Here is a 27873-nt window from a genome sequence, read left to right on the forward strand (position 1 = left end):
ATATTTATTAAAACTTATTTTGACTCAAACTCCTATCTAAATGAATATAGAAAAAATATGCTGGTTTAAGAAAGTTTTAGATAGATATTTGCAATCATCCAGAACAAAAAGTTTTATCAAAAATTAAACTTTAAAAGTTTTCTAGAAGTTTCTAAGAATATGCAAAAAAATCATTTCTGACACCCCTAGGCTTAGTTCGCCAATATAAACACCAAAACCATACTGCAGTCCTTCAATTATCACACAGGGAAATTTTCATCTTTCTAAACATCCCAACGAATGATTTGACAGGTCCTTTGAAGTTTTTTATTTATGTTATGCCACGTTGATTCCATGAAGCATGAAAATAAAGGTGTTAGAGAAACTTTTTTCTTTATATTGTACATTCTTATTCTTTCTTCTCAATAGTTTGACCTTACCATTACAAGGTTGGAGTGTCTGAGGCCACCATACCATTGAATCATTAAACCCTTGACTAATATCATGCTTCCACACACAGAATACTTCTTGATCTTAAACAGTCTATGTTTGCACAGGCTTGGACATAATAATAATATGTGAATATTGTTGATTAAAAATTAAAATTAAAATTAAAGATGTAAGACATTGATCATTAATACGTCATGAATAAAGAGAAACAAGGATATCTTATATGGCAAAGAATTATTCCAAGGTTTTGAGAAAAGAACAAAGTTGTCCGGGGAGGGTTTAAGGCAGGTGTAATAAAACTATACTGACTTAATCTCTTTTAGCTGGTAAAAATGATTAAATTTACCCCTTTGAGGATGTGCCATTGTTCCATATCGTCCCCAGTTCCATCCGTTCAGAGCCGGGTACCCACTGATAATTTGACACTTTTGATATTTTGATATTTTAAGAAATGAAAGTGATTAATTTGTTAAAGATTGAAATTTTAAAGGTTTACACAATCAGGTTGGAGATATGTAGGAATTAGTAAATTAGATATAATGCGGGGCAAGTGTTCAATTCTTTAAATTTGAAGAATTGGGTAAACAAATCTATGTTCTGCACGCTTAATTTCAAAGTCAAAAATATTGCTTATATTCATCAAAAAATGACTTTCATAGTTCAACAAAAATCGCTGATTTGGCAGCAATCCAACTATTGCTGCAAAATAAGCGATTTTTGTTGAATATAAGGGATTTTTTGCTGTTTAAAATTTAATAGCTATCCAACTGTTCCGGCCAGGTTTAGAGGCAGGTACACTGAACTAAAAATGTTTTGGTAATATCAGTTAGAAGTTAGAACCCCTTATCTATATGGTAAATAAAATTACAAAGGAAGTGGTATGTACATAATAAATAAACTTACAAAAGTGGTATATGGTATCTACATGGTAAGTAAACTCACAAAGGAAGTGGTATCTACATGGTAAATAAACTTACAAAGGAAGTGGTATATGGTAAATAAACTTACAAAGTAAGTGGTATCTACATGTTAAATAAACTCACAAAGGAAGTGGTATCTACATGGTAAATAAACTTACAAAGGAAGTGGTATATCGTGAATAAACTCACAAAGAAAGTGGTATCTATATGGTAAATAAACCTACAAAGGAAGTGGTATCTACATGGTAAATAAACTCACAAAGGAAGTGGTATCTACATGGTAAATAAACTTACGAAGGAAGTGGAATGTCTAAGAGCTTCCCTGCTGGACATCGATAGATAACCTTGTCTCCAAGTTCATTTACTTTGTTGAACCAGATCCTTTCATACTTGTACAGAGGAGGAGGAGGGGGCTCTGTGCACCTTCTCTCTAGTAGGAATTTAAAGGGTAAGTTTAGGAGACTTTCACTACAATGGTGCCAATGTCCGATTCACTTTTAAAGCATTGTCTGATCAAGTTTAAAACAGATAGTTTCAATTGTACTTCCTCTTACAGTCCGTTTAAAGGGAGTGTTAGCAAAAAAAGAAATGGGGTATCCCGTACAGGCTTTTATCGAATTGAATTCCATATTGATTGCTACTAATTTTACTTGTATATGATGGTTTAAAACGTAATACACTCAGGAGAGTAGCATCCTTACAAATTCACAGAGTTTCATTATTCCACTCTAATTGTAAATAATAAATAAAATTTGAAACTAATCATCTAGATATTACAACCAACAAATGTCAAATTCAATTGAATGCATTCGTATATCATTGATATTTTATAATATATTTCATCTTATATTTGAGTGCCACTTTTAAAATTTCATTTAAAAAGTTTCAAGGATTTTTTATTTTTTAAACAAGCAATTATCAACATGTCAAAAATAAGAATTTCCCAAATGCCTGGGTATCTGGGAAATTTCCCAAATACCTACAGATATTTGAGTGTGGTATATTCTTAAGATTTTGGGAATTTATCAAATGACTGGTAATTTCCAAGATACCCAGGCATTTGGGAATTTCCCCAAATACCCAGACATTTGAAGAATTTCCTAAATACCCATGCTTTTGGGGAATTTCCCAAATGCCTAGGTCATTCTAGAAGTTTCCTAAATCTTTAAAATATACCACCCTCAAATACCAATAGAAATTTGGGGAATTTCCCAAATGCCTGGGTATCTGGGAAATTTCCCAAATACCTACAGATATTTGAGGGTGGAATATTTTTAAGATTTTGGAAATTTCTCAAAAGACTGGAAATTTCCAAGAAACCCAGGAATTTGGGGAATTCTCCATATAATTTGGGAAATTTCCCAAATGCCTGGGTATCTGGGAAATTTCCGAAATGTCTGGGCATCTAGGAAATTTCTCAAATACCTACAGATATTCGAAAGTGGTATATTTTTAAGATTTTGGAAATTTCCCAAATGCCTGAGTATCTGGGAAGTTTCCCTAATGCTTGGGTACCTGGGAAATTTCCCAAATGCCTGGGTATCTTGGAAATTTGCCAAATTCCTGGGTATCTGGGAAATTTCCCAAATGCCTAGGTTTTTGGGAAATTCCTCAATATCCAGTCATTTGAGAAATTTCCAAAATCTTAAAAACCTATAGGAATTTGGGGAATTTCTCAAATGCCTGAGTATCTGGGAAATTTCCCAAATGCCTCGATATCTGGGAAATTTCCCAAATGCTTGGTTATCTGGGAAATTTCCCAAATGCCTCGGTATCTGGGAAATTTCCAAAATGCCTGGTATCTTGGAAATTTCCTTTATTCTCAGGTATCTGGGAAATTTCCATGATACCTAGGTTTTCGGAAAATTCCCCAAATATCCAGTCATTTAAGAAATTTCCAAAATCAAATCAAAGTCAAACATTTATCAGGATTTTAAAACTGTGGTTCTGGATTTGAACCAGTTTTAGGTATAGTTAAGCGAATTCTCAAATTCATAAAATTTGTTCCCAGTACTTAGAAGCCAATATACCCTGGGCCTATACGTTATGCAAAATATTACTTACTTATACAAGGTAATAGAATACTCATTGACCATTTCTTAGTTGGAAGGCATTCATTATCCAAGAAAGGAAAATCTCCATTTGAGAACATGTAACCATTCTTGCATTTGTACCTAATTCATTGGAAGTATAACTGGTGTTAACAATGTCATCTTTTTATACAAGTCTGCACAGAATAATTGAAGTTAGTTTGCGCTTTGGGATTTTCTAACCTGGTCACATCAGGGTTGTAAATCCTCATTGCTCCAGAACCTTCTGGAATAGGTGGAGGCTGGTCAGGACATGGCAGTTCTAAGGTAAGTTTATATTAAAATCTATTCAAAGTCAGTAAGACATTAAAGTTCCAACTGCTCAGCGGAAAGAAGATGTATTTTCAAACTGTTTAATGTTTAAATGAGTTTCTGACTATTTGTCATTGAGAATTGATCAGACAATCTCTAAATTCAAAATAAAACGAAACATAACTTACTAATGCATGAAGGCACGTCAGTGACATTCCATTCTCCATTACTAAGACATGATGAAATAGTCTGGCTTAAACCATTATGCATGTAACCCCATCCCTTCATTGTGCACTGATATTCAATTATGCTTCCATAAGGCCGAGACATTCCAATGACTTCAGTCCAATTCATGGTAGCCTGACCATTTTTTGGTATAATGTAGGGAGCTGTACAGTTGATAGCTAAATAAATTCATCAAGTTAACAAGATTATTAAAAATGTAATTTTGAGTAACCCCCTCAAAAATTGGATGCCCTCATTTAGGAGTTTTTGTTTTTTGTTGTAGACCCTAATAACCCAATAGAAACCCTCATATTTTCTTTGGAGACCCCTAAATTTTCGTTGGAAACCCCCATATTTTCATTGGAAACCCCCACATTTACTTTAGAGACCCCCAAATTTTAATTGGAGACCCCCCATTTTTCATTGAGACCCCCAGTTTTTTTGGAGACCCCTCAATTTTTACTGGGGATTCCTAAAATGGGGGTTTCCAATGAAAATATTAAGTCTCCTATGAAAACTAGAATCTGGTGGTCTCCAACAAAAATATGGTAGTTTCCAAAGAAAATATTTGGTCTCCTATGAAAATATGGGGGGTATCCAATGAGAATCTGGGGGTATCCAATGAAAATATGGGGTCTCCTACAAAAATTGAGTGTCTCCAACAAGAATCTAGGGGTTTCCGAAGAAATGTCCTTAGGGTTTCCAATAGTACTTCAATGATGTTGATTTCTTCCAAGGCTTTAATACAGAGTATTTTCTTCTTTGCATTTTCTCTATAAATCCACCAACAACATTTACAGAGAAACCAACAATAAAAATAAATCATTAAGTAAAAAGAAAAAAAGAGTTTTTCTTTGCTTAGTTGTAAAGAATACAGATGTCTATTGACCCTGAAACTCTTTAGATGAAGGTTACTTGCAACCATGTTGGACATTCCATTGAATATTGCCACTTACGTATACATTCTGGCATAATTGGAGGGTTTGGGAAAGGATTATAGGACAGAACAGGTCTCCAATGTCTATCAGAGTCACACATAACTTCAAACTCTGCTATCCCAAGATCCTGTTCAGTGTCATTATTAGGTTGTTCCAATACGTGACCAGGAGGACAAGAGTACTTGACTTTTTTTAAATAGGAGTTCCAGTCAGGTTCAGATTTTCTTCTGCTGAGAGCATCATTAGTTGCTTTGATAGTATTATTTGGACTTTGAGGAACCTCTTCATCGCACACAACAGCTAAATTAAATTACATTATTTGTCACACATTTCTATCTATAGAAAGTGTTTAAACACTTAACATATATCTATTCTTTTTAACCTAAATTCTAGGTATAATTTATAGTTTAGATTAGGACTTAACATGACACTTACGAACACATTTGGATGCATTATTGAAGGAGGAAATCCAAGTCCAATTTTGGCAAACAGCCTCAAAAAATATATTGAAGGAATCATTAAAAACATATCCTAGAGGGCAAGTATAATTCACAATCGTTCCTTTAGGCATTGTTCCATAGATTTCCTTAAAATTGGCAGAACTATTTGATGTAAAAATTTGAACTTCATCCGTTATATTCAACTTGTCATAGAACCATTCAGGATGATGTTGCCTAATCCGGACATTTGTTAATTTATAAACTGAGTCTTCTTGTGCATGAATCTCAAACCAGGAAGAATAAAAATTCTTCTCATCACTGCCAAAGGATGCAAATGATGGTACCGGAGGAGGTTCTAAGCAGGAAGGAGATGGTGGTTCAAAGGGACAGTCTTCCAAACAAAAACCCCATGATGTTATATTACCGTGGAAGTCTAATCCTGAATATGATGTAGTTTTAGTAGACAATTTTAAATATTTCTACAATTTAAAATTCTACCTGTGGGGCACCAAGGTTTATACAAGTCTTGAGATGTGCAATTTTTATACAAAACATTCTTGTAAGTAAATGGAATTATGCAAGAAAAGCCATCTTGGGTATAGCAAGCTTGAAACTCACAAATGCTGGGAAGAGACTTCTTACATTCATGGCCATAATTTGGAATTATTCTTCCATTCTGTGCAAGAGTCAGACAACCCTAAAAAGATGATTTAAAATTCAAAAATCATTTGAAATCAGAAATGTTTCTTACCTTTCCTCCATATCCAGCTTTATGTATTGACACTGCCCCAGAAATAGTTAACTCTGTGAATTCATCCAGAAGTGTGGAATTATATCCAATAGATTGGCTCCACAAATTATTAAAAGTTACTGTAAATTCAGAGAAATCACATGACAGTGTTAAGAAAAAATTCAAAGAGTTTTCAAGTTCGTGACCAGTGAGTTGTAGCTCAGGAGAGTTAGTGACATTGGTTCCTATCACACTGTTTAATGAAAATGTATTTGTTTGATCAGCATCTGTAGAATCAATCCCACCTTTATGGAAAATCCATTTAATTTGCATGGAATCCCCGGATAATTTTACCACTGGTTTATTTGTATCAAGCCTTTTGGTTAGAAAGGTTCCATTTATGTTGAAGACTTCTTGTTTTGAGGTTCTGCAAATACTTGGTTTGAATTTGAGTTGAGTTGTAGCTCTTGTTGAATCCTCCATAAAGTATCCTGATTAATAGTGACAATACATTACAATAACCACAGAATGAAATAAAGTAAACTGTTTGTCATTCATAGATTAGATTGCATCATGCATTAATAATAACATTGAAAGTTGTGCTGATTTTTAAATGCAAATTATGCATATCATGATCATGATTAGGCATTTTTAGTTTAATAAATGTAAGAAAAAATCATACTAGATATCTCAAAAGTTTTTATATTGTATCCTTGTTCTACAAATGTTATGTAAAAGTGAGAATTTCACCTTTACTTTTTTCAGCAGAAACCCAGGAACGTTCTTTGGAAAAGTCAATAATATCCAAATGAGCATCAAAATCATTGATTCGTTCATTCTGATCAAAAAAGATTTTTATTAATAATTAATATCAAACTTCAAAAATCAAAATAACAATACCTGCGAGGACCAGGTAAATCCATCCTCTGTACTTCCATCTACCCATGTTGGACTTGAAAATGAGGCAAAGTTAATATTTTTGTTTTTTGCTTTAACTTTGTAATGGATGTACCTACTCCATTGGAATACTTTCTGAATAACATTGAGATCTTTAGGGAGTGCTCTTCTTTGCAAATTGTTAGTGCTACTTTTGCAGATATCATCAGAAAATTCAGAAATTCCTTTGAAAAAGAATTATGTTTAAAGGGCCGGTATGTGTAATTTCAACTGACCTTCCATGCAAAGAGGGCCATGCCATATTTACAATGGTTCCTTTAAACCTTCAACAGGTGAATATGAATTTTTTTCTTCAAGAATTACCAACATGCAGCAGAAATTGTTGAAATAAACTTACAAAAAAAAATTCTTTAAGTTTTTTAAATTATAAAAATTATAAAAATCAACCATCACTAAGGAAGGACAATCTATCAATATTTTTGAAACATATCTAAAGTTGTGCCTCAAACCAATGAATATTGCCTGTGAAAATTGGTTGATCTTGGGCCAAAAAACTATTGTTTTTGGAAGACTATAATTTATTCAATTTTTAAATGATTTTTATGATTTTAACATTTTAGATTTCAGGTTTTCTAAATGGATTTGTACCCATATTGACATATTTTGATAAGAAACTAGTGAGTTAATATTTGCAAAAACACTGGATGAATTTAAAATTGATAAAACCAATGTTACATTTTTGTTTTGCTTTTTTAGAAACTTTAAAGACATGTGCTAAAAGGATTTAAACATTTTTAACAAAACATGCCAAATTTTGAAATTATCCCACCTTTACTTTATATGTTTTTCTCAATAAAAATAATCAATTTGTAGATGATAAGGAATTTTCTGCCATCATTGATCTGTTAGGGTTAAAGTGTCCCTTTGTGAATCAGGCAAGGCCCTCTTTGTATGCATAATCACTTGAAATTATGCTGACAATCCCGCCCTTTAAGAAACTATTTTTTAGATGGATGAATATAGTTTTTAGTGCTACAGTGTTTGTCAGGTTATAACAAACTTCAAAAAAGAATAAAAAAGGAAGGATGTCTAACCTTGAGATATTGAATAGCAAGTTTTCCCATCTTTTTCAGCTGGATATAAATCAAACCCTGGTGGACAATTTGGAGCTAAAACAAGTAATTATACAAATATGATTTAAAATATCTAACATATTGCAACTCATGTTTAACAATCATGTATGTTTCAATAAAAAACTTACGAGTCCATAAGCACATAAACTCATATTTTTCCACACAAGAGCTTCCTCTTGGTTTAAACCAGATTCCTTCCTTGAGGTAGGCACAATCATGTCCATCAAGTTTAGAACCTTCTCCATCATAGTCATAGGATTGAGAAGAGTACAATGAACCGTCAGTGAATAGGTTAATCTTTGAAGTCATGTTTAGTCCAACATAAACATTTCTACTCTGTACCATTGAAAGATATTTTCTCATGAATGAATATATACCCTTACTTTTTAAAGGTAACACTATTCCTCCTCTTAGTGCACATGTGTGCTTTGCTTCAGTTAAAGATTTCATCTCTGTACTCTTGAAGATGCATTTTCCCTTGTAACTGAAATGATCTTCAGGGCATACAAACTTGGGATTCTTAGGAGTCGAGCAAAAGAAAAAATAGCTTTCATCACAGGATACACTTTTATATTTACTAAAAATATTAAAATTAAAGATTTACAGACATGGTTTCAAACAAATATCAATTTATAATTCAATCTTACAAGTTTAATGTGAGATCCATGACAACACAGTGAAAAGATGAATTTGGTTGATTTTCGGCCCATGGGATATCTGTTCTCTCGGTACCAAAACTGTCGATCCATTTGGTTCCAATAGGATGTACTAAATTGTTAAGAAAATTCACATGAGACACCAATTCTATTTTTTAATCATTATATTTTGTCAACCTAATAGAATAGTTCCTGGATTCTTCAACCTATGATGGCTGTTATTTGAGATAGTGTAATATTGATTATGTAAGAGTTTCACCATTAGGTTGCACATATACAATATTTAGAAATTAGAGTTTGTGGCAAGTGTTTAATTCCTTGTGAAATCTATAAAGGTTCAGAAAATTACAAAATGAGAAATAAAGCAATTCCTATTAGGTTCAAATGGTCAAGAAGATTGCAAATGTGGATTTAACTGCCTAATGCACAATGACTTTATTATAATTTTGAACAGGGCTTCAACATGTAGTTAAGTGTACATCAAAATTATGTATTAGCTAGGGAACTTTGCTTAGTCTGTAAACTAAGTTTTTCCCGTAATATTTGACCTACATATTTTAACCCTGTAAAGGCTGGGGGGACCAAATCAATGTATAGCCTGGGGGGTGGGCAATGGCTCCCCCTTCCCTTAGACAAAGGCCTTAGAAAATAGGTATAAGGTTGAAATGCATGTTCATAGCCCAACTTTTCATTGCCAGCTCAAAGAAAAAAAAATTAACAGATTAATTTAAAAGTTTGGGTGCTAGGGAGGGTGGAAAAAATATCTAAAAAAGGGTAAAAAAAATGAAAGAAATATTTTTTTGTTTTAAACAAATTTCGTAGTGTGACAATTTTCAGGGCTTTTCAAAAATAAAGTCTTTAGATATGTAGCCTTAGTCACAAAAAAGTAATGGGCTATTTTAGATTTTTTTTTTCAGAGACCAGACTTACTCTATAAATTAAAAAAATATTTTTTTAACAACAATCCTTTAAATTACTATTCATCAAAAGTCACAAAATTTCATGGTGATAGTGTCAAAAATGAGAGTGCTAAGTCAAAAAAAACTACAGGGGGGGGGGGGTGCCAAAAATCCCATCCCCAGTCTGTTTAGGATTAAATTTTGTTAAACCAAGCTAAGAACATCTTTTGATTATACCATGTTCCACAAATTTAGTTGTATCAGTTCCAGAGTGAGGCCTAAGTTATGATCACGAACAGACAAAAAAAGAGATTACTACTTTATATGGAAGACCAAATAAAAGATTAAATTATCCCAAATATTTTCCTTCATAGAATTGTACAGGTGGTTACCTGAAAATGCATCTAATCCAATCCAAAGATGACTGGTATTGACTGATTGCCTTGCAATGAGACCAATAATCTCCCGAATCTGATGGTTTACTGGTATGGTAAGTCTAGTTACATAGGCTTCATTTGGATTTGAAGTACAGTTAAGTTCAGCATCACTGAAGCTCAGTGCCGATGCTGATAGTTTATAACAATAATCATGAAGAAGATGGTAACCTGCAGGACAAGGCTTTGCTCTTTCATAGCTGGCATTGACATGACATATCTTTGAAAGTTGATACACTTGTGATGGGGACAGGTACTTGTTCAAAATTTGAAGGCATGACATTTCTCCAAGAAATCCGAGCTCTTCTGTATTTGTTGCACCAATTTTAATGCTTTCACCTACAGCATAGTTTTGGAACCATCCTTCAGTGTTAAGGCTAAAGAAAGATCCTTCAATGTCCCTAGATCCATAGGTTTCATTAATGAAAAAAGTTCCAATATTATTTACAGTATCATATGTTACAGCAATAAATGTCCAATGATCAAGTGTAATCAATGTATGTGACATCATTACATTGGCCTCTGTGCAAGCTGTGTTCACACAATATCTAAACCTTACTTGACGATTTCTAAAATAAAGATATAAAGGGTTCACACTACCAGTGTCCAATATAGGTATACTTAAATTGGAATTTGTTTTAATCTTTATCCAGAGTGCAATGGTTAACCCTTCTTTGGCAGAAATACTCTTAGTATTTCTGTCCTCAATGTAAGACTCTGAAGATTCCATAAATAGGGCTGGCTGGTTCAGTTCTGTATTCCAAACTGAAATATCTGAGAACCCTACATTTCTTTCAATGGAGTCCTTGGATACATTATTCAGAGGATGGACATACTCTGGAATTCCCATCAGTTCTATTGAATCAGGGTGTGAACTTTGTAAAGCTTGACAAATGTATGGCAGTTTTAAAGAACAATCCCGAAGCTTAAACTCTGCTGTAGGTAATTCCATTCCAACACAGTCACCACTTCCTAAGATAATCAAGCTTTAATTGGTCCAAAAACAATGGTTTAATTTAACTTTAATTTGTAATTAGTAACATTAAATTATGTTAAATTTTAAATAGTCAAATAAGTGTCCAATAATGCTATGACTGGTTATCTAAAAGCTCATAAAATATTTAAAAATTCCACCTGATATCCCTGGAAACTTTCTGAAAGATTCCACATAGTCTGAAGTATGATAAAATTTATTTTGATCCAGACTCATTTCATATAATTCCTTCCTGTATCCTGTCCACACAGTTGTGCTGCCAATCATTTCTTGTTTGAGATATTCAGTAATAAACTGTATATGAAATTCTGTCATAGGTTCAAAAAGGGAGCTTCCGTTGGTGTTACAATGAACTAGTGCTTCTGTAAATGATTGTGGATTGTTAATCAGCAGATAACATTCTTCTTGAAACATGATGTAATTATCAGGACATGTCCATGATTTTTCAACTTCACAAATAAAACCTTTTAAACTTAAATCTCCAGTTTCCTTAATAGGGACAAAATCCATTCTTACTGTAATCTGGTCAGCTGACATACTTCTTAAGAAAGCTTTGGATGGTTGGGCACCTAAATCTACTGATGTAAACCAGGAACATCCCAAAACACCTGCATAACCATTGGAGGAAATGGTCTTGTTACCCAATCTTTGATCAGCAGAAACTCTCCGGGCCCTATATTCATCTAGACCACCCCCAAGGAATCCAACCCAATATTCATCTAGAGGAGATTGATTTAGCTTCCAGAGGTCTTTAGACAAGGCAATAAAATCATCACATGTAGAGAAATGTATGAGTCTTGCTTTATCTTGTGCACACTCTAAAATTGCTGTAGTATAAGAAACTGCACCAGCAAGACCTGTAACTCTCAAGCATTTCTTTACATTGGAATGCCACTTGTACCCAAATTTACAATTAGACTCACAGATATATGGCTTCAGTTTGGCTTTGTCTTCTGCAACCCAGTTAAATGTTCCACTTTCAATTGTTAAGCCATAGTTGTCAGTACAAATTGATGCTAAGCATCCTGAACTTTCTTTTCCATTCTTCCAATTAGAGTATGATGTAAAGTTTTTACTATTGGACATCCACCTCCATTTGAAGTCTTTAACAATTCCTCCAACCCAATAGGAAGAAAGATCTGGAGCATATTCTTTCTCAAAAAATGTCTTTGTAACAGACAAAAGTTGAATGTACTCTTTAATTTGGTGAATGGGAGTGAAGCTGTCGATAGTCAATAAGGAAGCCCCCTCCTTTTCACACTTTGATGCAGAATCCGTAAACGTTTCTGGTAGAGGAGAAACTCTCAAACATAAACCATTTACTTTGTCATAATTAGGAGAACATTCACCTCCAGAAGACCCCATAAATTCAGTGCAATATGCAAACTCATCAATTGTTTCATTAAATTCTCTTGTTGGATTAAGTTTGGTTGGACACCAGATCTCATCTTTGTCGCCATACATGCACTTTTCATACCAAACCCGATCATACAAAAAAGGAAAATCACAATTATTTCCATCCCCACTCCCCCTGTATGTAATTTTTCTTTCATCAATGCATGTTCCCCACTTTTCAGGGATCATGACTCCATTCTCATCAACTTTAGTAGCACACCAAGGATCACCTGTGTTTTCATTTATGATACAAGAGCTTATCATGTTGTCACTGCTTTCTATCTTGAAAGGAAAATGACAAGATGTGTTTTTCTCTGGTCCTTTAACAGTCAAAATTGTCTTAGCTTCACAAATATAGGCTAAATAAAATGATGTTGAACAACGTTCTAAAGAAAGAAATCCGCCATCATCCATCATAACACAAGCTTTCCCAGTAAATTTGTTCACATTCGATATTGTGGATGACTTTAATGGGCCTTGTAAAAAGATTTTTTTCTCGATCATATATGCTCTAGTTCCATCCATATATAGAATCTGTAACCCAGGGTACACCCTCTCTGTATATGCACCCAGAATAGTAAAAGATTTTGTAGAATAATAATAAAACAGCGGAGAACCTGGTTTTAGAAATTCATTTTCCATGCTCTTTAAACTTTCAAAGCTTGTGTAATCTCTTGGTTGGTAAAGACGAGCTCCCTTAGACACACATTGTGCTTCAGCATCATCTATGTTATTAGTTACATCAGAGTAAGTTCTAGCTGAAAGATGTATGCATGTGTCTTCATGAGAGAAAAACCCAACAGGACAGTTTTGAACAAAACAGGATTCTTGACAGCGGCCTTGGTTGCTAACATGATCTATGTGATTTCTTTTTTCATCAACAGAGAGACTACACCATGGAAAAGCTGAGTCAATTGTTATACATGTATCATAAAGTCTTCCTTTATATTTGAAAGGAAATTTACATATTCGATTATCTGTTGTCAAACATTCAGTAAACTGACAAATGGTTCTTATGTCTGGGTCCCAACGTCTTGGACGAACAGCATTTGCATCATACCTAACTATTGTAAAATCAATGCATGTATTGTTGTAAATGGTTGGTGTTTTACTTGAGGCAGGTCCAACTCTGAAGCATTTTTCAGTTATGTTTTCCATGGATAAAATATTTTGTATTTCAGATAAACTTGATGGTTTCATTTTAAACGGAGACCGAAACAATGTCCTGTTATAGCCCTGTGTATTTCCTTTCCAACCTAAAACAATTCAGTATCAATCATTCTTTGTATAAACGGTCTTTGTACATATCGGTTAATATTGACCAGTCATTTTACAATTTTTTTTTTTAACTTATGTCCCCAGAAAACAAAATGAAGCATATTTTTTGTTTGTTTTTTTGTTTTTATTCAGTTTAGATCTTGATAGATATTGAGAGGATACACAAAAAACAACTACCCCTCCCCACCCTATATAGCCTAGAATGGATAGGGTTAACTTTGAAGATATGAAGGTTCAAGTTGGCTTTTTTAGCTTGAAAATAGTATGTGAATGGTATGGCAAAGAAAAATACAGTTTACAGCTTGAAATCGTTCCGTTCTGTTCTAGAACAAGGGCCTTCAACTAAATCATTCCATTCTTGTTTCTCTTTTTTAATCATTCCGTTCTTGTTCCATTCCGTTCCGTTCTGAGTAGAAGAACGGTCCTACCATTCCGCTCTGTTTGTGAAGTTCTTAGTTGAAGAAGGGTTGCATCCCTCTTGTTCTGTTCTTAATCAAGAACATTTCCATCCCAAGTTCTGTTTTTAGTAATGAACAATTCCATCCAAGAAAAAGTTTAAAAGAAAATGATATATTTTAAATCTAAATTTCTGGGCTGAGCAATGTATAATTTTGTGAGAGCAGGGGGAGGTGCGGGATCGTCCTAATATGTCCTATGTATGATATACAGAAGTTAAACTGAAAACTGCTGTGTTCTCTGAGTGTTGTCAGTTTAGCAGAGACCGGGGAAGGGGGGGGTTGCGGGTTTAAAGTGGGGGAGGGGGGTCAGGTAATAAAATCAAAAAATCTTTAATTATTTCTAGAAGATTTAGAACACATTCCTGATTTAAAATGCATTCCAAACTTAGAACGGGTTCTTGATAATAAGAACATGTTCACTATTTTAACCGATCTTTTCAAGCAATTCCCACTCCGTTCTTTTACTAATCATTCCTGTATTTTTAAGAACACGTTCTTAGCATCCGTTTTTTTACCTAGAAGCACATCAAAATCATGACTATACTCATTTCTCCGAGTATTGAGCCATCTCATCATGGTATTGAGCTCTTCTGGAGTATGTGGTGTAAACAGTCTTGTTCCACTTCTTGCACAATATTTGTCCCCTAGATTTAAATAGTTTTGGATTATTACATATTTACTTAATTTATGAATATCACCTGCTTTGTTTTAGGGTGATTTATTTTTATGTATTTTGTAGTTGGGCTTTTCTACTCCATAACTTAAACTACCTGAAAAATAGTCAATACGACTATTCACAGTTCCTGGAGATTCCCCAATACGTAAGCATGTACGCCCCATTTCAGGAACCCAAGTGTAATTAGCAGGGCAATTTGGGCTGATGGAACAGAAGTGCTGAAATATATTCTTTTGAATAGACATTAGCACTAAATTAATGATAATTGATGCATGAGCATAGAACCAATAAAAGCTTCTATATACAGTCATGGATAGACAAAATTGTTTTGAAGTAAGTTTGAGTGAGTTAATCTTGCTCTCTATGATAGTGTGCAATAATTAGGATAATTAAAGTTTCTTCATTTCACAAGAAATCTGCTTCATAACCCCACAAAAAGTCTTGAATTACAGTTACCGGAATATGCATGCTCAAAGTGAAGGTTCCCATTTTATTTCACTATTATTTAAACTGTTCACACTTTGACATGGAAACGCCTCAACACGGAAACTACTCAATTTGATCAATTTCCTCATATTTTTAGGTCCGTTTCTTCATTTTATTGATCCTTTTCCGCTTTTTTCAAAAACTTTAAGATTCTCATTTTGTTGATCAGTTTTCTCAAATTTTAAATCAGTTTCCTCATATTTTTGATCCGTTTCCGCTTTTTTCAAAAACTTTAAAAATTTCATTTTTTTGATCAGTTTCCTCTAATTTTAAGCCCGTTTCCTCATATTTTTGATCCATTTCCGCTTTTTTCAAAAACTTTAAAAATCTCAATTTGTTGATCGGTTTCCTAAAATTTTAGGTCCGTTTCCTCATATTTTCGATCCGTTTCTTCTTTTTCATAAACTTTAAAAATCTCAATTTGTTGATCGGTTTCCTCTAATTTTAGGTCCGTTTCCTCATATTTTTGATCCATTTCCTCTTATTGAAAAACTTTTTAATCATCTTTTTTTTGGTATCAGCAGGGGAGTACTGAGAGTATTTTTAGAATTTGAAGTAAAAAAACAGCATTTTTTATACTATTATTTATTCTATACTATACTATTTAATCAATTCTTATTTTAAAATATAGTTTGTTGAAATATTGTTAATTATAGACGATTATAAAAAGTCGTCTTTCATCTTGAAATACAAGAACTATGAACATAGAATCTAGATTCCACTACCATAATGCCCCTGCACGAATCAGGGAATTAATTGTATAAGAATTTGGGGGGGGGGGACTTTTTGAAATTTTATATTTTTTTTTATCGAATGGTTGAAAATAATCAGTGAACCTTTTTTCCCTAAAAAAATCAAAGGTTCAGAAAAGTAAAAATGTGTATATTTATTATTTCTATCAAATTCTAGAATTTTATTAAGATTGAATTACAGAATCACAGAAAATTTGCAAAATTGTGATAAAGAATTCGTGATTTTCAGTTCTGGTCTATTTTTTAATGAGAATTTCTTTAAATCCTCCAGTTCAAAAAACTAACAAATAATGCTACTTGAAATATTAAAGATGTAAACTACAGTGAGACCCTTTAAACTTTGGAATATTAAGACGACAGTAATTATCTGCATATGTAATGAATTGTTATAAAGCAAATGGTTTTACAAAAACCTTAAAAATCAGTTGTTATGTTAAATGGGTCTGTGCACACTGCACAATTAGTTTTAAAGTTGTCTTCCTGTTCCACAGTTTTGTGGTTCTCACTGTAACATTTTTATAAAATATTGATGAAATAATATATCACTGATTCCACAGAAAGGACTAGATATGTGTACTAATTTGTTTAAACCTTTCACAGTAGGCGCCATATATTGCGTGATACACAAAAAAGAGTTTAAATGAGCATGTATCAAGATCAAAAAACATATACAAAAGTGTATGACCTTTAAGTAAATAATACCTTTTGTCTTATCTGTGTAATTTCTACAGCTAATAAAAAAAAATATTTGATAAATATAAAAAATAACGATTTCATACAGGGTGTCCCAATGAACATGGGAATTCAGTGACGAATTCTGCTATGTTATTAATTTGTTTGTTTATGTTTTGACCATGCATAAGGGTGTAATTAGTAAAACAAGAACATTACAGTAAATCAACAGAGTAAACTTGTCCGTCTTCACTGTTCATCTTGCAGCGACATATAGACAAATCTTTATAACAGTCATTTACCGTTTTTACTAAATAAACTCTAGCAGACATAATATTATTATGGTTTTAGAAATTAGGAATTACACTGCTAATTCATAACAAAGACTATACCGAATTCGTCACTGATTCCCATGTTTATTGGGACGCTCTGTACACGTTCATTAAACGATATACATTCTATATATTTTTAAATAACTTTTCCGAACTTATGTTTTTTAAGGATTAAAACTACAATTCTCTACAGGGAAAACCAGAAAGACGACATTTAAGCAATATTTAAGTGTATTAGATGTTATTACATCACAAATGGCTTTACTTTCAGTAGCCTAAAATAAAAAAAAGTGAAATGATAAGTGCACACTGTACCATTGTTGTGTTTTATGTTCATCGAACTAAAGTCAAAACTTAAGTCTAAAAGTCGTCCTATAATGTAAAAATACAGGGACACATGCATGTATGTATCGAACCATGATACAAATACACTTCAGTTTTTGATCACAAAGCGATTACAAAAGTTCATGCCTTCATAGAAAAGAATACTTCATTGTCTTACTTGTGTAATCTGTAAAACATTTTAAAAACACATAGGATAAAGATTTAAAAAAATTAAAAATTGTATAGCATTCAGAAAAAGATATACATTCAGGGTTCCCTGTAGCTGTAAAATAGTGTTTTTCTTTCTTTGCCAGATTTTAATTCTAGCTGGCCATGCAATTAAAAAAACGAAATTTGAAGAAAAAAGAAAATTTCTTAAAAAATCTTTTTTTTTTAGCCGATGTTCCTCCCGGAATACCCATGGGTTCCCTCAAAAATAATTAACCTATTTGGTGCGTTTCAATAATTTGAGATTTTTTTAAAAAGCGGAAACGGATCAAAATATGAGGAAACGGACCTAAAATTTGAGGGAACCCATCAACAAAATTAGATTTTTTTAGTTTTTGAAAAAAGCAGAAACGAATCAAAAATATGAGGAAACGGACCTAAATTTTGAAGAAACCGGTCAACAAATTGAGATTTTTAAAGCTTTTGAAAAAATCGGAAACAGATCAAAAATATGAGGAAACGGACCTAATATTTCAGGAAACCGATCAACAAAATGAGAATTTTAAAGTTCATGAAAAAAGCGGAAACAGATCAAAAATATGAAGAAACAGACCTAAAATTTGAGGAAACCAATCAACAAATTGAAATTTTTAAAGTTTTTAAAAAAAGAGCGGAAACGGATCAAAAATATGAGGAAACGGACCTGACATTTGAGAAAACTGATTAACAAAATGAGAATTTTAAAGTTTTTGAAAAAAGCGGAAATAGATCAAAAATATCAGGAAACGGACCTAAAATTGAGGAAACCAATAAAAAAATATGAGGAAACATATCAATTTAAAAGTGTTTGAAGAAACAGGAAACGGATCAAAAAAATAAGGAAACATACCAAAAATTTTGGGAATCCCCTCAAAAATATTGGGAAATCCCTCGAAAATATTTGAATAAAATAAAGCGGAAACGCATATACAATTCTGGTAAATCGATCAAAAAAAAGAGGAAACTCCTGAAAATTTGAATTTAGAGGGAATTCCGAAAAATTTGAAGAAATCGCGGAAACACTCAAAAAAAATCTACTTTTGAGGGGTTTCCGCTTATTTTTGATCCGTTTCCGTGTTGAGGCGTTTCCATGTCACCATTTTGTATACAGTGAAACAAACAAATCTATAACTTACTGAAAACTGTAAACTGCAGTCTACAATCTTGTGTTTGTAATTTAAATCTTTGTCAGCAATCATGCAGTCACCAGCAGAGCTGTTGTTTGTAAGTTGAATTTCATAATTTGACAAAATTTCACCATTGGTTTTTAACCAAATGCCATTGGTTTTAGTCACTCCAATCCAAAAAGAATCAATGCCGATACTCTGGGCATACACCCTGAGTATAGAAAAATGTTATTAAACTTATCCTGCTGTTAATATATTTCATGAATACACATAAATTACCCTAAAATCGTTGACTGAATGGTATCAATTGGAGGAGCCACCAATCCTAGATGTGTCTCACAAGCTTTGACAGCATCTAGATAGGAATATAGGGGCTTGATTACTCTGACACATTGGGCAGCGACGCCAACATTTCCATCTGTTTCAGGGCAAACAGAAGTAGTTGGGAGACCAGGTTCAACCATTTTAGTTGTGTGCCAGTTAAATCCAACAATATTACATTTCAAGTTGTATGTCGGAGTTCGGTGGCACCTCCAGCTAGGTTCCCCTGTCAGGTAAGTTATCTGAAATGTTAATTGGATTTTCATATTTAGACAAATTTCTACGATGTTTTAATGTATTCATTTATATTTTATTACATAATTTTTTAAAATGCATCACATTATAAAGAATTAAATCTTCTGCCTTGATTGTTCTCTTTAGACATTTAAACTAACCTTTTGTTTATTTGGGGTGGAATAGACTTGCAGGATTTTTCCCTTATGAGCCAACACCTTGTGGCAAACCGTTCCTAACAAATAGAATTGGATCTTCCCCACAAACTCACAATTTCTAATCTCTTTATCTTTGCAATCTGATGATGATGATGTAAACCTTTGTTATTTCAAACTTAGATTATTTAATCTAACAGAATTTGTAGTTTGAAATATTCAAGGTCTAGGATATTGGGTTGCAAAGATATAGGGTTTAGAAAATCAGAGGTTGTGGCAAAGACTCAGTTCCTTTACAGTAATGACCGTTCTCATNAAGATATAGGGATTAGAAATTTTGAGTTTGTGGCAAAGACTCAGTTCCTTTACAGTAATGACCGTTCTCATAGTATACTAGTGTGTGGGGGGGGGGGATATTGAATTAAAATATCAACCAATCTTTTCATTAGTAGCGATGTTAAGATTTACTTATCAAAAATACTCACATGTTAATTAAGCGAATATAAAATCCTTTTATATGTCCTATTTCTCACTTTTATAATGCTGAGTCTAATCATAACCTCTAGGTTATGATATTTCAAAACATCTAAGTGGTCAATAAAGTTTCTGTCATTGTTATAAACCGTGGTCACTGCTGTTGGTAAGCATTTATATATAAAAAATAATACTGAAAGGGTATTATAATACATAGAATAGAAACCCTGTTTTATGGTGCTACGACATCTGCTCTATTTCCATTTGCTCTATGGTCATTTGCTCTAGTTCCATTTGCTCTATTAACCATTTGCTCTATAGCTCATAGATCACGACGTTTGCTCTATATGTCATCTGCTCTATACGTCAATTGATCTATAACATAACACGTCATTTGCTCTATAAACATTTTTATGACTGTGATGGTCCAATTGCTCTAATCAACATTTGCGCTATGAGTAAACACGTCATTTGCTCTATAAACATATTTTACGAACATCTAATCATATTAAAACAATATTTTTACAATTTTACATTTTACAGTTCTTCCTACAGTTTCATTATTCCGCCAACTTCCTGGAGATAGTTTTGTTTGTCTGGTATTTGTGCATATTGTGAGACCAAGTTAAATATTAACATTTCCTTGTTCTTTGAGTATTGTTTCCTAGCAGAACCAGGAGCAAGAGGATCTACAACATTTACCCTAGCGTCATGAACTTTTTGATGCACCAGACCTTCTTCTCTGAGAAAACCATCAAAAATGCACCATAGAGATGCATTTGTTGGAGTACATTTGTTCCAGGCACCGTTAAATGCCTCTGCACCATTGTTTGTACATGGAAACTTCTCTAACACTGAGGCAAACTTGTTCCAGGTTGGTATCTTTATTCTTGGATTACCTCTTCTTCCACTCCTTCCAACCTTGCCTAGATAAGTTTCCACAAAATAATTCAATAAAGTTGTCCATTTCTTCGGATATTTCATCTTGATTCTTAGCCATGAAGGGTTCAATCACATTCATCCAGACATCAATGACTTCATCCGCCGGCACAAATACAAGTGACGTCATTAATGTGACGAGCTGCTGGAATACTGCAGACTGGTTGTATTGTCCCTTACAGCCCTTATCTCCAATGTGATGACAACATTCTTCCTAAATTATTAAAAAGTTATTTTTTGGTCTCTAGTCTATTCTAACAATGAAATTACAATAATACATGAAATGAAAGTGACAACCAGTTATCTTGGCTGCAGGATACACCTCTAAAAAAGCCTTGATGGCAGCTGCTTCGAAATCAACGATAAGATGGTTTGGACTGTATGCTTGCTGAATACCACTGTCTATCACAAGTTTTATCTGGGTCCAAAATGATCTGTAGGTTACTGTCTGCTTATTAGATAGAACTCCAAAAGCACAGGGTAAAACCTTGCCCTCTGATGTGTTTCCAAACACAATATACACCTGGGCATAGGGAACAGGAGCTGTTGAGAAAGTTCCATCAGCATACCAAACTTCGGACTGTTTCAACAGGTCACCTGAGTAGCGAAGAAAACGCTTACCCCCAGCGGTCAACTTGTACTTCTCTGGAAGAAGTTCCACAGCTTCAGTGAAGGTCTGTGGTGTGGTGTGACTGGATGCCATTGTGAGCAACTCTTACCCTCTGTAAAGATCGTATAAATGCACTGAAAGTCTTTGGCATTAGCTGGCCACCCTGTTGCCTAAGATTATTGGCTATTTCTGCAAGAATTACTCAGGGAGGCAAAGCAGGGTTTTCTATTGCTTTATTCAATGCATCACATTCAGCTAACAGGAAGTTTATCTGAGCAATATCTGATGGATGTCTGTGCTCAGGCAAGTTTAGAATATCTTTACCATCTATGAAAGTTTTAGCCATGGCAGAACAATTCTGCCTTCTATATTCAAGACATCTCCAGTACTGATAGACACCCTGTTTGTTTAGAGTAGAATAAATATAGTTTTCACCACATATTAGGTTTTTTTACCCCTCTAATTATTGGGCAGTCTCGCTGTCATGATGGACTTTGAAGAACTGATGAAAACTGCAATTTGCAAATTTTCCAAGAAAAATTTCCGCATTTCATAGTCAAGTTACGCTCAGGAATTCCAATAAAAGCTATTTTATAGTGTATTTTTATGTTACTAGAAATTCAAGTCGCTTCGCGCCCTTCTTTCTAGCCATCTTCTAAATTAATTGTGAACAATGTTCTCTTTGTGTACATCGTAAAACCAAACAAAAATAATTCGCGGATTTTCTCAAAAAATTTCGTAGATTTTCAAAATTTAAAAAAATTTAATGAAGATCGAATTTTGATTGAGACAAATATCTAAAGTTTTAATCATTCCCTGGGGTCCCTAGATGTCCCACAAAAAATTTGGGCCCGATAGGATCAGCCGTTTTGACGTTTATTGGATACAAACAAACAGACAGACAAGCCAAATTTATATATAGATAGAGCAAATGACGTGTTTAGTCATAGAGCAGATCGAATATAGAGCAAATGACATATAGAGCAAATGACTTGATAGAGCAAATGGAACTAGAGCAAATGACAATAGAGCAAATGGAAATAGAGCAGATGTCGTAGCACCTGTTTTATGTACAATATAATTACCATTGCAACCCAATCTATTTGCACGATCTGGTGGAGTGAACATTGATATATCATTGCCTAATGTTTCAAAAAGAATATTCATGATCACAGATGAATCAAAAGTGATGTCAACGGAATCTGGACTAATTTCCCCATCAGAATAGCTTGACTTCGAAAATCCTTGGTGGTGGTTGTTCACATACACCTTAATAATGCATATTGTTGATCAGAAATTTGAAACCTGAAATAGCCCAATACTTCTGTTTTACCTAAAGTGCATATATAAAATCAGAATTTTATAAAAGCTCTGGAATAATAGTTAAATAAATAAATGATGTAAAATAATCAAACACTTAATACTTCTGTCTCTCACAGGCTTAATTATAATCCAAGCATAATAAAATCAATATCGCAATTTATCAAGGATGTCAGGAGGAGGGGGGAAGGCAAGCAGCGCCTGTATAGCCACGGTTCTGCAATTTACTCTCAAAAATAGAGCTGTGCCAACACACTTAACCATAGTGCTTCCTAGCCTCACCCCGATATCCTCCCGCTAAATGTCTTAACTTCTAAATGCTTATTATATATGGATTAATCAACATTAATTTAAAAATGGTATCTATTATAACCTAAACATATTTAGGAGACAAGACTTAAGGAGAAGACATTTTGACGGAGGATATAAGGGAGATATAGAGCTGTAACTAAGAGCAGGATTGACAAACTCTGATAATTTTTTTACCATATTGTTCTGTCATCCTAGAGAGATTGTACAATTCATTTGATTATAATAAGTTAGCTAATGAGGGAAAACGTGTATAGCGTTCAGGTTTTTTTTCACACCCTTAATGCATCATATGTAAACATTTGTAAAAACAAAATTAAAAATGACACATTTTTCTGTCATATTTTTTGTTGTTATTAAAACCTTCCTTTCACCTAAGTTTAGTTTAATTATCTCTTTATTAAGTTTCCCTTGAAAAATTAGTCTATGCTCATGTAGTTTACCTTTATAAAGCCCCCCCCCCCACATCCCCTCCAGCTAGACATAGATTCAACCCCCAGTTTTTAGGGTTGTGGATTACATAAGCAAGATTGTATTAAACAAATTTCAAAAGTATATTCGATTGGAACACAGAAACCTGAATTTCACCTTATCTGTTGTATTCAAAAGGTGAGATGGGATTGTCCCAAGAAATGTATTTTTTTCCTATAAACAAAATTTTTTTATGACCTATATCCAATACCTCAAAATTTGAATGTTTGCATGTGATGTAAACATCAACAATTTCTCCATATTGAATAGCTGGAGAGATGACATTCTCTGAATAATCTATCTGTATCTTGATTTCAGAACTCGAGAATATAAGTGCCACACTTAGAAGATCTGATTTGTCGACAGCTTTGATTTTAATTGTTAATCCTAAAATGAAGAAATTTCAAACATGGCTTAGTAGCTTTTTGATACTAAATGCAAGTTCTTGTAAAGAAACTGAGTTTTTGCCACAAACTCAAATATTCTTATCCCTATATCTTGGCAACCCAAAGTCGTAGACCTTAGATATTTCAAACTATTAATCCTGTTAGATCAAAAAATCTAAGTTTGAAATATCAAAGGTTTATACCCACTAGTTGCAGAGATATAGAAATTAGAAAATTTGTGGTTGTGACAAAAACTCAATTCCTTTTAGGAAAATTCTGCACATAAGATTTGAGAACAGAATTGTCAGGTCTTTTGTGCTGTCAATCTTGGATTTCAAGGATCTCCATCGATCCTATGTATATCTACAATAGCCTATGTTGATTATACCCTACAGGGATGATTTTAATCAAGGGATCGAACATAGATTTTTAAATCAAAAATGCCCAAATTGGATATCAAGATCAAGAGTTGCAGATTAATGTTACTTTTAATAAATGAAAAAGAAATTTTTTATTTGATGGGAATTGTTTCCAAACAAAAATATCTGAAAAGACAGAAAGAATTATTGTTATATAAAATCATATTTATATGATTGCCCTACTTATAAAAGCTATAATCAGAAATACAAATAGAAATACAAATAAATTAAAAATACCTTCTGTGTCCATGTTTGGGGGAGTTTTGACTGTTCCTAATATTCAAATAAAAAAAACATTTTGGGCTTTGTTTGGTAAAAAAAACTGAGAGAAAACAGACTGTATAATTGATTATGACCATGAAATCAGAAAAATTTAACATTTTTTTGTTTGAAGGTAAAATTTCAAAAACCAAAATGACAGTTCTTAATTAGTACATTTGTACATTTGACATTTGTTATTTAGTGTGTGTATCCAGTCATAGTATAATCATTGAACATTCTACAACATACAAACATTTACAAAATAAAGATATTAAAATAAAAGAAATCAAATCAAGCTTATATCTGAATGGAAACTACACTCCACCGTGAGGACAGTCAAGTATTTGATATCCCTGAAATATGGATTCCACCATGTGGACAAATATTGGTGCTGAGCTTGATATTTTTGCTAGATGTAACAAACTCCTCTGAAAAGAAAAAAGTATCATATATAATCGAATTTTTCTGGGGCTTGCATGTTTTAAATAGCATGTCAATAATGTTTTTTTAAAGAGTGATATGTCTTATTCACAAAGGTACACCTTATATGTTTTTGTAAGAACCAATTTTAAGCATATCATTGTTGATCTATCTATTATTTGTTAATTTGTAACAAATCCCCGTATTGTTTCTGCACAAAATCTGCAAGTCAACCACAGATAAACAATAATTTTTTTAGATAGAAAAATGAGAATGTCTCAATCATCCTTGATCAAACAAAGGTTTACAGGATATCGTTGTAAAATATTTTGATTTCTATCATGTCTACATAAAGCCAAAAGTAATAAGGATATATGTTTTGTATGATTAGAATAACATAACACTGAATAATAATATAAAGTTAAACCTCATTAAACGTTCACAACACCTTTTTATGCTCTTGTACACATTTTATAATTTTTTTAAAAAAATTATTTAAATACGATGAAAATTAAACATAACACAAGTTTTTTTACTAATTCAGCTAGTTGGGAATTTTTTTAAATATGACTTACTTCCTAGACTTAATTCACCAGCCTTAAAGTAATCCTTAGGAATAATATCTGTCAATTTTAATCCAAATAATTCCATTCGCATCTTTACTATTTGAGAAGTAGAAGATATCTGAAATTGTATCCTAGAACAAAGAAAAGGATTATTGTTATGTTTATGTAACCATTTTTGAGTTAATTTTAATTTTTAAAATTGATAAACAGACATGATCTTCAGGGTCGTTCTGTTAGTATTTTTTGTGGAAACATTCTGCTTTTTGTACATACTTCCTTACTCATGAAATATTTGCTTTCCTTTTCCTTTAATTGTATCTTCTTGGCAAAGAATTGCCATTCAGTGTTTGTGGCAAAGACACAATTAATTTTAAGAATTTTGATAACATCTTCTATATTTTGCCAGTAATCAGTATTAATTATTCACAATTGTTATAGAAGGAAGGGAAAATAAGGAAAACATGGTTTACTACCACTTTTTCTACAAATGACGTACTGTCCCTGTAATCAAGGTGGAGTTAGTTAAGTTTCAAAGTAAGGTTGGTAAAAAGTAAAATTGGTGAATAAATTGCCAGAATTCGTGAAATGTGTTTAATGTCCATCTTCATGATTATAAAATACCTGTCCACAATTACAGGATCTGGCATTGGTATTTTCTTTTTGATAGGATCGTCAACATCATTTGTAGTGGCTCCAATTGTGCGATGTGTCCAGATTTTATAATACATCAAGTCTGGTTGATTCTTTACCATTATAGGGACCCTGATTCCAAATGTTCTTATATAAAAATCTTTTTTCATTGTTAGCAGAATTGAGTTTAAAACAATACTCTCATTGAATCTGATTTCAAACCACTTTCCTGCCCAAGATCCTCTGAAGTATTATAAAAATTAACTTTTATATCAATTTCGATCATTTTAATCTTTGAAAGTGGAATCATAAATTTGTGTCAATAGGAAATAGCTTGATTTTGCTTTTAATATTTGTGGAATTAATATTTTTGATAAGTTTTCTTAAAAGAAGACTTAAGAAGTAATCCAATGATTTAGCAGGGTTTAAGCCATTTTAGAATCTTTTTTTAAACAAGTCTCTAAAAACTCTCAAAAGGAACTGAAAACTGATCCAAAAAAATCCAAGGGAAACCATCTAAAGTGTTTTTGTTTTTTTTCTTAAGTTTCCAGAAAATTGAAAAATTATTCTATAAACTTGTTCTAAAATTGTTACAGGATATATTAAAAACCGCCCAGCTATTTCCCTTGTTAATAATTACTATTACAGAAAGATAAAGTTACTTAAGCATTTCTAATCGGATTGGTACTCCTTGTTCTTCTGGAAGTATTGATGGGTCTTCTATGAGAGACTCAACTCCAGCATCATAAAATTTGTATTCAACATACTTGGAACCAAGGATCTTCTTGTTTCCATAACTGTCAACTTCATAAATAGTTTTTCGTTTTTTTCTTTTCCTAATTTCAATTAAATCCCAAAAACCTCAGCCCAAACTCATGCAAGAGGAAATTGCAAATCTATTTTTTAGATTTAATTATGTACAAAAAATCTTAAATCTTTTTAAGAGAGATGAAATAATTAAAGATTGTATAATTTTGAAAAACTTTTAAAAAGTGTTGTCTCAATAATAATGATAATGCATATCTAGGGTTTGAAGAACCCCAATATACTAAATGTGAAAAGGACTTGCATAATTTCAAGTGACCATCCATTCTACAATGGAACACCTGTATCCTTTAAACCTTAGTTATAACAAAAATGATTGAGATGTCACTGTTTTTTTTTTCTCTACATATTTATAATTTAAGGTTCTCTATAAGAGCAATTTGCAGGTTTCTTGCTACGAAACAAAGGAGAAAGTTATAAGCTTAGCGCAAAAGACAATGTATATTCCATGTAATAAACAGAAAAAAGCTGTAAGGGTACATTTTGTAAATCAAGCATCCAATTCTTTGAATGGAGGGTCCCTTAAAATTAAACAACAGTCCCTTTAAATCTTACCAATAGGTTTTTCACACACTATCTGACCAACAACATTGTGTGAGTAAGCTATTGTTGAAACATTTGAGGTGTATACTGTGCTGTGTATCTTGTTTGAAGACCAATGTTGAAAGATAGTGGTCGGAAGTGGCTCTGCTGGTTTAATTCCACCATCCCATTCCACAGATGAACCTAGTTAGCATTATGTTTGTCTGGACTAAAGTATTAATACAAACTAGTGCTTTATATGTGAAT

At 32.9% G+C, this 27873-nt stretch overlaps 1 protein-coding gene across 5 annotated transcripts in view; it reads right to left on the reverse strand.

The window, feature by feature from the left end:
* The window catches only part of LOC111703540 (uncharacterized), a 53685-nt gene that overhangs the window by 2099 nt on the left and 23713 nt on the right, over positions 1-27873 (reverse strand). For 4 of the 5 annotated variants that reach the window (XM_023475500.1, XM_023475501.1, XM_023475502.1 and 1 more), the window contains 31 exons: positions 27640-27810; positions 26922-27063; positions 26251-26502; positions 25639-25760; positions 24997-25071; positions 24620-24655; positions 23789-23964; positions 22563-22746; positions 19461-19534; positions 19024-19307; positions 18754-18955; positions 14939-15062; positions 14684-14812; positions 11178-13688; positions 10002-11015; positions 8702-8822; positions 8183-8631; positions 8016-8090; positions 7037-7145; positions 6925-6976; positions 6775-6862; positions 6046-6515; positions 5793-5991; positions 5290-5733; positions 4873-5154; positions 3880-4095; positions 3623-3701; positions 3414-3523; positions 1644-1779; positions 776-840; positions 299-512 (listed from right to left, as the gene is read on the reverse strand). In XM_023475500.1, coding sequence (XP_023331268.1) covers positions 316-512; positions 776-840; positions 1644-1779; positions 3414-3523; positions 3623-3701; positions 3880-4095; positions 4873-5154; positions 5290-5733; positions 5793-5991; positions 6046-6515; positions 6775-6862; positions 6925-6976; positions 7037-7145; positions 8016-8090; positions 8183-8631; positions 8702-8822; positions 10002-11015; positions 11178-13688; positions 14684-14812; positions 14939-15062; positions 18754-18955; positions 19024-19307; positions 19461-19534; positions 22563-22746; positions 23789-23964; positions 24620-24655; positions 24997-25071; positions 25639-25760; positions 26251-26502; positions 26922-27063; positions 27640-27810 — 8588 coding nt within the window. In that variant the 3' untranslated portion in view covers positions 299-315. Of the gene's footprint in view, positions 1-298; positions 513-775; positions 841-1643; positions 1780-3413; positions 3524-3622; positions 3702-3879; positions 4096-4872; positions 5155-5289; positions 5734-5792; positions 5992-6045; positions 6516-6774; positions 6863-6924; positions 6977-7036; positions 7146-8015; positions 8091-8182; positions 8632-8701; positions 8823-10001; positions 11016-11177; positions 13689-14683; positions 14813-14938; positions 15063-18753; positions 18956-19023; positions 19308-19460; positions 19535-22562; positions 22747-23788; positions 23965-24619; positions 24656-24996; positions 25072-25638; positions 25761-26250; positions 26503-26921; positions 27064-27639; positions 27811-27873 lie in introns of those variants that run through there. The other variant, XM_023475503.1, reaches the window with a different exon arrangement.

The sequence above is a fragment of the Eurytemora carolleeae genome, unplaced genomic scaffold (genome assembly GCF_000591075.1).
Source record: "Eurytemora carolleeae unplaced genomic scaffold, Eaff_2.0 scaffold454, whole genome shotgun sequence".
Classification (NCBI taxonomy): Eukaryota; Metazoa; Arthropoda; class Copepoda; order Calanoida; family Temoridae; genus Eurytemora; species Eurytemora carolleeae.